We start from the raw sequence: 13,544 nt of genomic DNA, 5'->3' as shown, positions 1-13,544 counted from the left end.
TTGTACTGTGAGATATTACAGTGGGACCTGAACTGGGGAAAGAAGCCAACTGGGAAAAAAAATCAAATTTGAAAGTATTATGTCCAGAAAAGCATGTATTTAAAGTAATTGTCTGGGGAGAATGAGCCATTTTCCAATAGTCCTTACCCCCAATTCTGTTACAATATAAATAATGAATCATATACCTCACTCTGAAGATATTACTGTATTCTACTGTCTTCAATAACACTTTGTGCAGGATAAATATTTTTTGCTTCTCCATGAAATGGTAGTACTTAAGCTGTTGTTCTCCTGTTATCTCTCTTCAGGGATCCAGAGGTGACAGAGGAGACAAAGGAGTCAAAGGAGACCAGGTAATTTTCTTTTCTAGATGGCTGTGAATGCACATTTGAAGAGCAATGTACTTCTGACAGGGAAAAATAGGAGGGGCATGGGGGAATGGAGCCTGGAAGCTCTTCCAGGGAGGGCAAGAGTGGTGAAGGAGGGCAGTGGTCCCATCTGATGTGAGGGCAGTGGGGCAGCTCTGTGGCTGTGTGCCCCCAGCCCAGTGCACAGGGGGAGTGAGGAGTCAGAGGGGATTTTCCTGGAGGTCACCCCAGCCTCTCCTGGGCTGTGCAGTCCAGAACCATGGCAACTTCCCAAAATGCTTTCAGCTGGTGATATGATAACACCAGGAGAGGAAGAGGGGGAGAGATTTGTGGTTTGGGGGTTCTTTTAACTAAGAAATTAAAAGTAAACCTTTTTTGGTGCAAATGGAAAAATGCCATTCCCAGAGGCAGGATCTGGGAGCTGTCCAGGTATGAGGGTTGCCTGTAGACAAAAGCAAAATTGGGATGATTTTGCCAGAGGAACAGAAGTTGGCAGCAGAGGATCAGACAGAGGAATAATGGTACAATACAAGGGGCTTTATAGTAGAATTTTGCTCATAATGCTCCACCTACTGCATTGCCTGCAGTGCAGGGATTTTTAATATCCACACATAGCTCTTGTTTCTTTCCTTCCTTCCAAGGAAGGTGCTGCTTTGTCAAAGAGCACTACCCATTTTCTGACTGTTTTTCTCCTTTGACTTTGTAGGGAGAAATAGGCTTCCCTGGAATGCTGGGACAAAAAGTAAGTGGGTGTGATCTGTTGGGGAGTTGTGTTAGATGATGAGACAGCATCAATGAGTGGATTCATGAACTTCCTGGAAAGTGTCAGATCTTGAAAGTCTTGCTTGACTCACTGACCAGCACTGCCTGGACTTGATCAAAATCTTTAGAGTTTTTATCTTTGGAGAAAGCTCTCAGATTTAGCTTTTTGCTGTTGTCTCTCTTCTTTCCCCAGATCGTTGGTTTAGCCATAATCTTCCTCCTGATTAACATATCCAAACTCTTGTTTATAGATTCACAACCGCCTTTATTGTTTGGGTTTTATTCACTTGAAACTCATAGATATTTCCTTCTTGATACTCTGAAACAAAATGGGACTACTGTAAACAGCAGTGATAACTCTGGCCAGTTTTTATGTCATCATTATTCTGCACTTGAAAAATAATCAAAATTCAGGTGTTGGCTCGTGGAAAACCTAAAGGTGGATAATTTTATGACATAATCAAATAATATCTTTGAAATTAGAAAAGGAAATAATTGTTGCTTCATGAAAGCAATGTACATCTGCTGTCTTGTATGAGGCAGGTATAACCATGTACTCACCTCCTGCTTCCTTCCCTCCACAACCACCAAGGGAGAGATGGGCCCGAAGGGACAGTCGGGAGTACCAGGACACAGAGGACCTATAGGAAGACCTGGAAAACGAGGCAAACAAGTAGGACCATGGTGTTTCTTCTTCCTGTGGCTCATGGCATCTGTGTGATCATGTGGTCTATGCTCTTGTACCATGCACTGTATCACACCGGGAGTGGACAGAAGACCTGGAACACCTCACAGGCATGCACAGGCTACACAGGGGTTAAAGCCTCAGCTGTAAGGCTGGATTCTTATCTGCAGCATTCAGCTCCCTGCCCATGCCGCTTTGGGAAAAGTCGTATTTATGCTGAATTGGCAATGAACTCATTTAATGCAATTTGAGCAGACCTTGAAGGCTTTCTTTGAATCCTAAGCAACACAGAGCTACAGTCCCAGTCCAACCTGATGACTAGAGAGCTCAAAATTATGCTGTTGGAGCTATATTTTCAGAATTTCAGATGAATTGTGTATTGAGACTAGGAATTGTGTATAAATTGGATACTGACTCCACCACCATTACATTTTAGTGGTCAGGGGCTTAGCTGAAAGTATTTTATTTGCAGTCTTGTTATGCCCAGCATGGCAAGGAGAGGCACATCCCTGCTTCACTGTTGCTCTGACAACAACAGGTAATATCTGAAGCGATAAAATACCCAGCATGAAGAAAAAAGAAGGTTGGGTTTTTGGGAGGAAATAATAGGTCCCCAAGTAAGGAAGATATGTGCAATGTACATCTGCTAGATGACCCACAATAAATATTGTTTTGCCCTAGATTGGTTGGGTTTTAAAAGCTAGCGTGGGCTCTTTGCTGGTTTTGAGGGGTTTGCTTATTTTTTTTTTTTTTTAACTCTGTTCATCTGTCCTGTCCATGCACTGTGGAATATCTTTCCATAGCACAAGGCAAGAGAAGATGCAGCGCCTGCAGATCAGCTTGAGCACAGTGCACTCCTCATTTGACCTTAGACACTTTGTCACTTTACACAGTGGCTTAATAAAAAAGTAGTGACATAAATACATCATAATTTAAGGCAACAATCAGTGTGACTAACAGACCTATAGTCTGACCCTAGATTGATGTTTCCAGTCCCAAGGCTCAGTACATAAACCCTTTTCTGGTGCCCTGAAAGCAATCTTAGCATTGATCCAGCATAAAAAAGAGGTTTCCCTCCCTGTAACTGGTGAACTAGCTATTTCCTTTCTTCTTTTCTAATCCTTTGAAAAAACTGGAGAGTGGCATTTTAAGGCTCCATGAGTCTGGCTGCCACCTTTAAGTGCTGTAGTTGTCTGGCTGTTTGTTCAGCTGAGAGGATCGTTTCCATCAACATGGGGCCATTTCCTGTCTCTTGATCCAGCTGACATGCCTCGATAAAAGCAGCTAAATTAAGCAGGTGTCACTTCCACTTCCGTTTTGAGATATGTCTTGATTAGCTCCCCGACTTCTTCAACTCTCCCTGCCTGTGGGGTTGGCTCTTCCCAAGATGTGGCCAGGAGGTGGGAGTCACAAGTCACAGGCTCGCTGCTGCTAACTGAGATGTAACACCCAAAGCTTTATAACTTGGCAACTGACCCTAAGGGCGCCCAAGGTTAGGGTTTCAGTCTTGAGAAGGAGGAATGACTTAGGGCTTTACATAATGTTACTTTGAAAGAAAGGACATGAATATAAATACTGTCAATGAGAAAATCTTCTCTGAATGCTGTAGGCACACGCAAAAAAATAAACAAGGCAAAACATTTAACATCAACCCTTGCCATTGTTATTTAATCCATCAGTGCTAAGCAAGAGAGCATTAAGCAATCATCTTTCCAAAGCAGGGGACACAGAAAACAGCTTGTTTTCAGTCAGCACATGTCCAACTGGCACTGGCTTGCCTCTGTAAAATTGTTGTTGGGGGGAAAGAGATTCCCCACAGTCTTCTTTGGGGCTACAAAATCCTGGTCTGCTAGTTCTGTGTTGCATAATGTAAGAAGTAATTAGAGATCAGCACCACTGACATTCACATAAATCCTGGAATATTTTTATGGCTGAGAGCTTATCTAATAGGATTAAACAGAGCAAATATTCAATTAGTTCTTTATAGGCCATGGCAAAATCAGCCTTCCTCTGCTGAAATGGTGCAAATGACATTCAAACATATCCATGGGATGTAATATATTATATAATAACAAATTATTTCAGCATATATTACTGTCTATGCTTTGCTAGTCTTAAATTAGGCATGCAACCATTCATCGTATGCCTCTGAATGCACATTAGCCTGGAATTATACAATCTTCAGGTAAATAATCTCCTTTGTCATTAGAAGAAAGCGTACATAGTACACATAATTTTATTATGCTAAATAAAGTATGCTGTTACATAAAAATCAAGTCAGATATTTAAACTTTTAGCTATGTAATACACTTCTGAAATATAAAGCTGAGAAATCCAAGCCTTGGAGAGTATATGGGCAGGAAGGTAAATATAGTTATTTTTAATGTGTCACTGTATTAAATTCAGGAGCAAAAAATGAGAAAGTGCCAAACAGCTCTAGGTTGAAACTTCCAAATACCTAAGGGTGTGCACAAACAAGCTCCCGTGGGGCAAATTAGGGCTGATTGTTCAGAGTGTTAACTATTGTATGGGAAGTGTGTGTAAGCCCCTCTCCCACAGGTAATTTTGCAGCATTGACTGCCGGATTGGGTGCCAGAGGGACACGATTTGTCAGCACGCTGTTGCTCAGCACTAACTTGCACTTGTAAAGCCAAGCCCTCCTTGCCTTGTGATGATTTGTGAACGTAGCTATACCCATGGTGCAAGTCAAGGACATACAGGAACTCAGGCACCCCAAGCCTTTCTGAAAATAGTGTGAATTTCAAAGTCATTAGTGTGCTTCTGAAGGACTGCACCCTGGGACTGGGAAATGTCACTGTGCAAGCCCTTAACAACTCCTCAGGGATTTTCCCTGTTGTCTTTCCGAGCTGCACTCACTCCTAGAGAGCCACGAGGGGTAAAAGGCATCCTTAAAGAGAGCAGATCCCTGTGACCATCCACACTGGGGAGCAGAAGTCCTGCCTGGCCTGCCTTTCTGTCTGTGTGCAGGAGAGGAGAGTGCCTGTTCCCTAGGGTGGTGTCCATGGAGCTCCTGCTCAGTGCTTCTCTTGGCAAATATCTTGGCTTTCTCAAACAGGAAGCCAGTGCTGGCTGGAAGAGGCTGTTTGTTACTAGCAGTTTAGCCAATAAATGGATGTCTCCTCTTTTCCAGGGCCTCAAGGGAGACACTGGGCCGGCAGGCGTCATGGGCCCACCTGGCAGGCCTGGCCCTGTTGGCCAGCCAGGCCCCCCTGGACCGTCAGCATTAGGTAAGCAGAAGATGAGGTGATCTCCCAAAGAGTTTCCCTGCTTCCCAGCCCCTCCTGACTTAGCAGGCACACACAGGCCCCTCTGCAAAAAGTGCTGCAGGGCTTTGTTTGCTTCCTCATTGATGGCAAGGAGAGGATTTCTCCTGAAGGCTGGTCATGCCATCTCTGTCCGTTATAATGACTCCGTGTTTTACTTTAAAGCCTACTTTATGGCTTCTGATGTTTCAAATCAGAGCAAAAGTAAAGCCTATATGGTCCCTGAGGGACTTCTGTAGATGGGGACAATGAAAAGGCGTCTGGCAGCCTTGGAGAGACTAGATAATCTCCCTCATCAAAGATATGATATCTGACTTCTCCAGATATCCTGGCTTACAGTGAAAAACTCTGGTTTCTAATCAGCCAGGACATGCTCACTCTGTGCAGCTCTGCAAGAGAAAAACAGATGAGATTTAAGTTACAGTGATATTAAGGAAAGAAGGAATAGAAGGGAAAGGAATAGGACTCAGAGGGATAAAAAGCAGTGGAGAAAAACTCTCTATAATTAAGTGCTTGAGATCCATGCTCAGTGCAATTGTGTGTGTTGTAGAAATCACGAGAAAAACCTTGTAATGACTGATAATTTTACAGTCTCAGAGCTGTGCATGCACATGAACCCTGGTCAGCTTGTGGGTCCCAACATGGGCATGAAGGACAATACATGACCCACAATGCACAGTGACAGGGAACCCTCAGGTAGGATTTCTCACCCTGGTTATACACTAAAGCATCTGAAAAGAAAAACAAAACCTTTTGGAAACTACAGTTGTTTCAAATGTACAACAGCTGCACGTACTGCAGCCAATCTGTCCAATGTCCCCTTCCATTTTGCTTTCCCTTTTTACCCCCTTGCTTGCATTAGTGGAGAGGAGGTCTCTTCTTGTGGTGGTGTGGAAATGTAACTCTGAAGCTGTGTCACAGCTTCAGAGTCTTCATATATCTCATGTCTCCCATTATGAAGCATTTTTGCTTGAGTAAATTAGCTGAAAGTTTTCACAGGGCAGAATTTTCACCATGCTGATGGGAAGGCAGCCAGGACCTTGAGATTCCTTTTAAAAGGCTTTATTCCATCCACAGAAAGTTTATGTGTCAGGGTTGTTAATCTTTTTTCTCTAGAATATAAATTCTGGTCCTAAAAGACATTTCTGTAATGATGCCACTGTGTGCAGTATGAACATATTGGCTCATAGTCTAAATTTGCAGAGCAGTGCATCCTTGCCAAAGTCTGAAAGTCAAAAAGAAGTATTTTCTTTTAATGTTTGATTAAAACATTAAAAAAACTCATGTATTTTTAGTTGGGTTTTTGCTGTACAGAAACCTGTGAACCAGCATTGCTCAAGTGGTTGTACAAATGAACAAGTCTAATGTGTTGTGGATGTATACAGAGGCTGAGTCTACAAAACTTGCTGCATAGGTGCTGCAGAGTGATCTGTGTGTTCATCCTGTCCTGAATTTCTGTGGCTTCAAACGGGCTGACATTTGTTCTGAGCAAATGGTCTCTCTCTTCCTCTGTAAAACTGATAGAACAATTCAAAGTGTGATCTGAAATAATATGACTGCAGTAAAAACTGGCATCTTTCTCCCGAAGTACTGGAATTAGTGGCTCTGGTGATGCCTCCGTTCAGTTCCCAGCGGATTTGATGGGAGATGTGCCTATCTGAAAACTTGGCTAAATGCAATATATCCACCTGATCTGTACTTTTCCCACAAAGGCTGTGTTTGTGTTTTGTGCAGTAACTTCATAACAAGGCAACCTGGTGCTCTGCTTCCTAGGGCAATTTGCAATAGGACCAAAGGGAGAAAGAGGACTTCCAGGGCCTCCAGGGAGATGTCTCTGCAGAACCCCACAACAAATGAGTAACCCATCGTATGAGGAATCTGTGTTTGGACACCGCTTCCCAAAAGTTCCCGCGGTAAGCAGGTTTTCTGAGAGGGAATGTGGGCAGTTCTTAAGTGCTTTTGTTATAAGAGGTGTTGTACTCAATAATATTTTTTATTTAATAGGAAGATATATGGGCAATGTATGATTTCTAGTACCCAAAACCTCTGAGATCCAGCTGGTGCAAAAGAGTTTAGTCTCATAGCTAATTGTGTGATTAATGTGCTGAAATGTAGCTGTTTCAAAACATCAATGAGGTAGCATGTGTTTGGAAATCTTTTTCAAGCCTAAGGATGCTCTCTTTCATCTACTGCTGTAAATATATAATCTGTTCTTTTTATTTCGTTAAATCAAAATACATTTCAGATTCGTCAGTAAAGTAAGCATTCCTTTCTTGTCTGTTTGGGGCTTTTTAAAGACAGTAATTTCGTAATTGAATATTGGGGTCAAGGATTTCACTTACACAATAGAACTTTCTCCCAAAGCACAGACCCTCAACCTTCAACCAAACAGGAATTTCCACAAACCATGAGAATCAGGTATCTGGCCTCCTGTCCGCAGACATACACATTATATATTGAATTTCCATCTCTAGCCTTGAAAGCATTTTTATGGGCAAATTGGACAAAATACTTTAAAGGACAAGGCATTGGTAAAAAGTGACCTAGCAATTTTTCATCTCTGGTTTCTTTGGGCTTTATAATTCATTTTATGTCGTTTTCCTTCTGCTGGGCCCTGCCTTATTATTCTGTGCACTGTAGCACTTAGTCAGCAGCGAAGATGCTACCCTGCTGCTGTGTGCCAGCATAGCCCAGCCACTCCACTCCTGCAAGGGGAAATGGTGCAGTGTCCGGTTGTCTCTGAATGTCAATAAGCAGCAATTAGCTTTGTTAAAGCCCCATCTGTCACGTTGTCAGAAAGCTGTTACAGTGTGTGAAAGAGGCACACTCACAACACTGCCCATTAAATTGGGTCACTGAGCTCAGGCTTTTGCACCAGTGTGTTGCAAGTCTTGTCAGCTCGCTCATCCCTGGCTGTGTTGCATTAGAAAAAAACCTGTTGTTTTTAAAGCATAAAGGTGAGAGAAGGGTGTGTTGAAATAAAGATGGAATCACATCACACTGCATGCTAAAAGGCTATCATGTATTTTGCAGCCTGGAGAACTCATAGGAAAAGATATAAGGCTCGCAATATGATGTGTAGGTCTTATTACCCTCCTTCTCCTACAGGCACAGTTTCAGATCAGATCTTATAAGACAGTCATGAGAGTGTAAATATATAAAATACCATATTCAGCTATCATTACGAGCCCTCTTTTAATGATGGTCAAGTGCCATTTTGTTGCCAGGAATGTGGGATGGCAGTAAGGCAAAGCTTAGTTCTGGAAGTGGGGCACTTCCAGAGCAGCAGTCCCTGTTCTCCTGCTGCCCCATTTGTTTTACTCCCTCAAGTGTAAAGAGTGAGAGCTCAAACATCACTCTTGTTTATTCTGTTCAGCTCCCCATGCAGCAGCTTTGAAGCCTGTCTTGAACCACTTGGAAAACTCTTGTCAGGGTTCTGTAGCTGCACGTGGAAAAGATCCAGAGATGGTGCTCTGTGCCTTGGCCCTGTGGTTTGCCAAAGCAGCACATCCTCAGTGCCACCACCCACACCCAGCAGCTCCTCCAGTGCCAGCACTGACAGAGGAGGGCACAGGCTGGGAAACAAAACACTGTTTTTCTGTCACTGGCTAAGAGTCATTGAATTCTGTAAATCTTGTGCAATTTCAAAGGCTGGTATCTCTAACAGTTTGAGACAGCACCATTCTGCTATTGATTTCAACAGAAACTGGAGCTTTGGGGCTGGGCTGTAAGCTCCTGAACCCAACTACAGAATCAGTTCTCTGCTGGTTTGCTGTTTCCTTGCTTGCTTTCATTCAAGCTGAAGGCATTTTTATTCAATGCTTCATTAATGAAATTGGTCTTTGTCCAGGGTTATGGAAATATTCTCTATGTAAAAATTTCAGGGTAACTTGTTCAAAAAAGAGCCAATTCTGTTTATGTTGGTAAGAATCAGACTCAGCCCTAAATCCATTTTGCTCAGAAGGACTCCATTTGCTTTTCCATAATTTCAAATGGCTTGAATCTTGCAAAAATTAAATTGATTAAGCTGCTAAAGGAAGAGATTATTTCCTAATGCCTCTTACATCCAATTTCAGTGACCGAGACATTAAAAAAAACGGGCAAGAGAGCAGCTTGTCCTAATTTTTCCATTTTGAACTAATTTTTTTTTTAAGTTTAATTGAAGACTTGGCTTTACACCAAAGTATATGCATATAAAGAAACATGCATTTTAATGCCAATTAGATATAAACAAAGCACGAAGTGGTAAAAGTTAAGAAAAGGTTATTGTATTGAGCCATGCATTATTTATTTTGTAGCCACAAACATGCCCAAAAGGTTATAGTAAATCCACAAAAAACACTTATGCCTGTATGGATTTTGCAGTTGTTTCAGCACCAAGCCATTTAAACATCAGACAATTCTTCTGAGCAGTGATTGTGCACCAATATTTGCATGATTTTTACCTGTGGATGTGCATTTCAAAATAGAGGCCATTTGAGCCATAGTTAGGTGCTCAGGAAGTACCATTCTTTCCATGTGTGTGTTTTCATCTCATCTGTTTCCGAAGAAAACAGAACCATTTTTCTGTGTAATTATTTACCTATTTGGAGAGACATATGGCAAAACTGGATTTTGTGACAATCCAAAAAACTTCTTGAGAAGATTGCCAATCACCTCTTTTTCTGTGCCCCAGATTTTTGTGGTGAATAATCAAGAAGAATTGGACCGGTTAAACACCGAAAATGCCTTAGCTTTTAGAAGAGATCAGAGATCTTTGTATTTCAAGGATACCTTTGGATGGCTCCCAGTCCAGGTGAAAATATGACTGTGGTCTCAGAAAACTCGTGAGTGTATGTTTCATTTTGAAATACAGAACATACTTCTGTACTTAAGGTGTCATACAGAACAAATTAGTCAAAGGGGGGGGGAAAGCTCATTTTTGAACACTGCCACAACTGTACATAATTCTGTGAATTTTTTTCACAGGAATCTTAATTACTGAAGCATTATATCAGCAGTGTTGCAGGTTTTGCTAACCTCCCTGTGAACCAGATTCCACTGGTGAACAAACTGAAGCAGAGTTTGGGAATTATGGTGGTAAAGAGAGTTTTCTTTTAATATTAGATAAGGCAAAACTCACCAGGGTACAAAGCTGCAGAACAAAAACCCTGCAAACCAAACTCATGTATTTCCATATTGCTTCAAGAAGCTAAGCTGGTCCTGCTGAAATTAGCAGCAGGAGCATTCTTCTGTTAGATGTTCTCGTTACATCCACTGCACTTTGGATCAGAGTCTATATAAACCCTCTGACCAACAAATAACAGGACATAAAAACCTGGTTGTGGGATCTGTCCCCCATAGCCCTCCACCTCTGCTTGCTATCCAGGCTAGTCCTGCTCTGGTTCAGTAATCACTGTGTGTTTGCTTGGCCAGCTCACCCCTTTCTATCCCGTGGATTACCGCTTCGAGGATGGGGCTACCTGTGGAGATGGGATCCTGCAGGATGGGGAAGAGTGCGACGACGGCAATGCAGTTGTGACTGATGACTGTATAAGTGAGTTACAGTGCAGCAGGAGTGGCTTCTTTCTCAGGGGAAGGTTGGAATCCTTGTTCCAACAGGGCACACTGCTGTTTAATCACACAAGGAGAGCTTGTGTGGTTTGTGAATCAAGGGCAGGCACTGGGAAAGGGAGGCACAATGGCCACAGGGTGAAAACTGAGGCTTGCATGCATGTGGATGTCACACACCAGCACTGGGGAGAGGTGACAACAGTACTCATGCATCCTTGCTGAGTCAGAGCCAAACCGTTGCATTTTGGGGGCCACATCCAGCAGCTGATTTGTGACACACCCTTTCCAGAGTGCTGCCAGCTGTCTCTCTAAAAGCTGTAGCACACCTTAGCAGTGCATCACAACCCTTGGGATAGACACTGAAGCTGGCTGTTTCTTATGGTAATGTAGATCCTGAGTCCAGAAGCACCACTTTGAATTTTGTTATTCCCTTGCATAGGGAATGTGTCAACCCACTACCTTCACTATTGGGTTTATACAACATTTAGTTTGTGTTTACTCAATCTTCCTTCCATTTTGCTGGTTGTGGATTGCAAAGAGCATATAAGCATTTAAGCAGATGCAACAACCTTCACTTCTACCTCTCAGTTACTTTTATGGCTTGAATCCTTCCCCAGGGCACAGCACTACACCATCTCCACACAGCAGGTTTGGTGCTCTGTTGTTCCTAGCAAATGGATGCTTCTTCACATATCAGAACAGCCACCAGCCAACGCTGAAAGATGCAATTTTTCGTTTATATATCTCTCCACTTTTTAGCCTGACTTTGAAAATGGGGTGTATGCAGCCATGCCCTGTGCAAGTTTCTCCACTCACTTGTCCATCACCACCCTTCCTCCTATAATTTAGCCATCCCAGCCAACTTCTCAATGACAACAGGAGAGAGATTTCAAAGGCAATTCAGTCTCAACAAGTGTAGGGAGATATATGCATAAAAGCCCTTCTAAGCTTGCCTGACTGCAGCGTACTCCAGAGAGACAGCAGGATCTCTTCTGTCTCCAGACATGAGAAAATGATTCAATTAGAATTTGCAATCAGCCATGGGGAGTAACCATGCAGGAAAATAATGTTCATTAGTTCTAGTGCCTTCAAAACTGTGCACTGTATGTCTGAGGGCACATCGTGTTCTCTGTGCTATGATCTGGGCAAAGTTTCAGGTCAATGGAGGCCTTGCAATACATTGATTTCTGTCACTGATGTGACCCAAGGAGTCATCACTGAGTTACTTGGAAATGAGAACATTGTCATCATTCTTCTCCTGTGACCGAACCAAAAGGAAAAGGCTAACCAAATGTTAAATGGATTTAATTGTAAAATAGGCTCGTTGATCTTGGAAGCATCAATTTATGTCAAACACATCCTTGGTGCAATTAATAATTTTCTATTTGTAAATAACCCGTTTTATCCTCTTATAAACTCCCTGCTCCTGAGTGTCTATTTAATCCTTTGCTTAACACCCATGGATTCTCCCAGAAGATGTCAAAGGGATTTTAACTAAATGAGTTTGTTCGTGTTATAAAGTCATTCTCCATATGCTGAAGACATCAAAATCAAAGTCCAATTGCTCAAATGGCAAACAAGCCCACAAATTACTGCAGCCTACGTGTCAGTCACCATGAAAAAATGTCACAAATCTCACTCACACTCAAGTCAGTTGGAACCAGCAGTGTGAAGAATACCTTTTTGGGAGCCATTACATACTTTTTTTTTTTTTATAGACAGGCTGTGTAATTCCCTTCATATGTGGAAACTCACAGCAGACAAACATAGATATTGTACAGAAATGGGTAAAGGTCTAGGCTAGGAATTTCAAATCACTTAATTACCTAATACTATTTTTTTGAGATTGTGACCTCACCAAATCATTTACATTGACTTTATTTGGTGCTTCCTTTAACTTGTTTTGACAGTGGCAATATGGTAATAATAATTTTTAGAATAAATGCTGTTGTAATCAGTGATTCTGTGGCAATTATTTTTAGTTCTTATCTATTCTTTGCCTTGGTCATTGAAATTAGGCTAAAAAAGCACATTCTATGCAGTGAAGAATACTGCTCCTCTTAAGACAGTTCTTACAGAATGCCTTCCCCAAAATATCTTGTTTTATACTTAACCCTTAAAGATCTAGTTCCGCTTACTTGGCCTGTTTCTTTTCCATATGAAGTGCGTTGAAGGCATTCCTCTCTTTCTTTTTCACTAGGGTGTCGCCGTGCTTACTGCGGAGATGGCTACAAGCACGAGGGGGTTGAAGACTGTGATGGGATGGATTTTGGATATTTGACATGTAGGACATACCTTCCTGGGTATGTAAGAGGGGCTCTTCACTTTGGTTTAGTGGTTTTTCAGTTGGTTTGTTTGTTTATGGGCTTTTGTGTGCATGTGTGTTTTTTCTTTCTCTTTTCTCTTTGCCAGCTTTAAAACTGAGAAGTCTCACCCACTTAAACCTTGTTCCACTGGGACCACTTCAAGTAGCACAGAGGAAAGAGTCTGTCAAATTGTTTCTGCATATATTTAACTTTAAGGGGTAAATCTCATTTCTCAGTGAGAAGTACATCCTTCTTACTGCACAAAATGAATGAAGGTCACATAAACCTATGTTTGCCAGCTTCTTGCCAAGATTTCCTCATTTGGTCTCATCAATGTCCACCCATAACATAAGAAGAGTAGGAAAGACCATGAGGAGATTATCACACTGAAGGAAAAAACCCACAACAACCAAACCAGAGGCTCATACCGACTTCCTGCTGCCCTTCCCGTTAATGGGTACTCTAGGGGTGTATTTGCTTCTGAATCAAGCAGTCATCTGTCAGCTTTTCCAAGGCCCAGGAAATTCATTCACCAGCAGATGAGGAGCCATACATCTGCTTAGCAACGTCCTTCATTTAAAAGATC

At 42.1% G+C, this 13,544-nt stretch overlaps 1 protein-coding gene across 1 annotated transcript in view; it reads left to right on the top strand.

Moving 5' to 3' along the window:
• The window catches only part of COLQ (collagen like tail subunit of asymmetric acetylcholinesterase), a 40,799-nt gene that overhangs the window by 23,043 nt on the left and 4,212 nt on the right, over positions 1–13,544 (top strand). Inside the window, exons 9-16 of the mRNA XM_085051023.1 lie at positions 309–353; positions 1,075–1,110; positions 1,723–1,803; positions 4,967–5,063; positions 6,873–7,012; positions 9,775–9,894; positions 10,515–10,635; positions 12,853–12,955. Coding sequence (XP_084907149.1) covers positions 309–353; positions 1,075–1,110; positions 1,723–1,803; positions 4,967–5,063; positions 6,873–7,012; positions 9,775–9,894; positions 10,515–10,635; positions 12,853–12,955 — 743 coding nt within the window. The remainder of the gene's footprint in view (positions 1–308; positions 354–1,074; positions 1,111–1,722; positions 1,804–4,966; positions 5,064–6,872; positions 7,013–9,774; positions 9,895–10,514; positions 10,636–12,852; positions 12,956–13,544) is intronic.

This window comes from Lichenostomus cassidix, chromosome 2 (genome assembly GCF_008360975.1).
Source record: "Lichenostomus cassidix isolate B80296 chromosome 2, HeHo_3.0, whole genome shotgun sequence".
Classification (NCBI taxonomy): domain Eukaryota; kingdom Metazoa; phylum Chordata; class Aves; order Passeriformes; family Meliphagidae; genus Lichenostomus; species Lichenostomus cassidix.
This window is presented reverse-complemented; position numbering and strand designations above follow the sequence as displayed.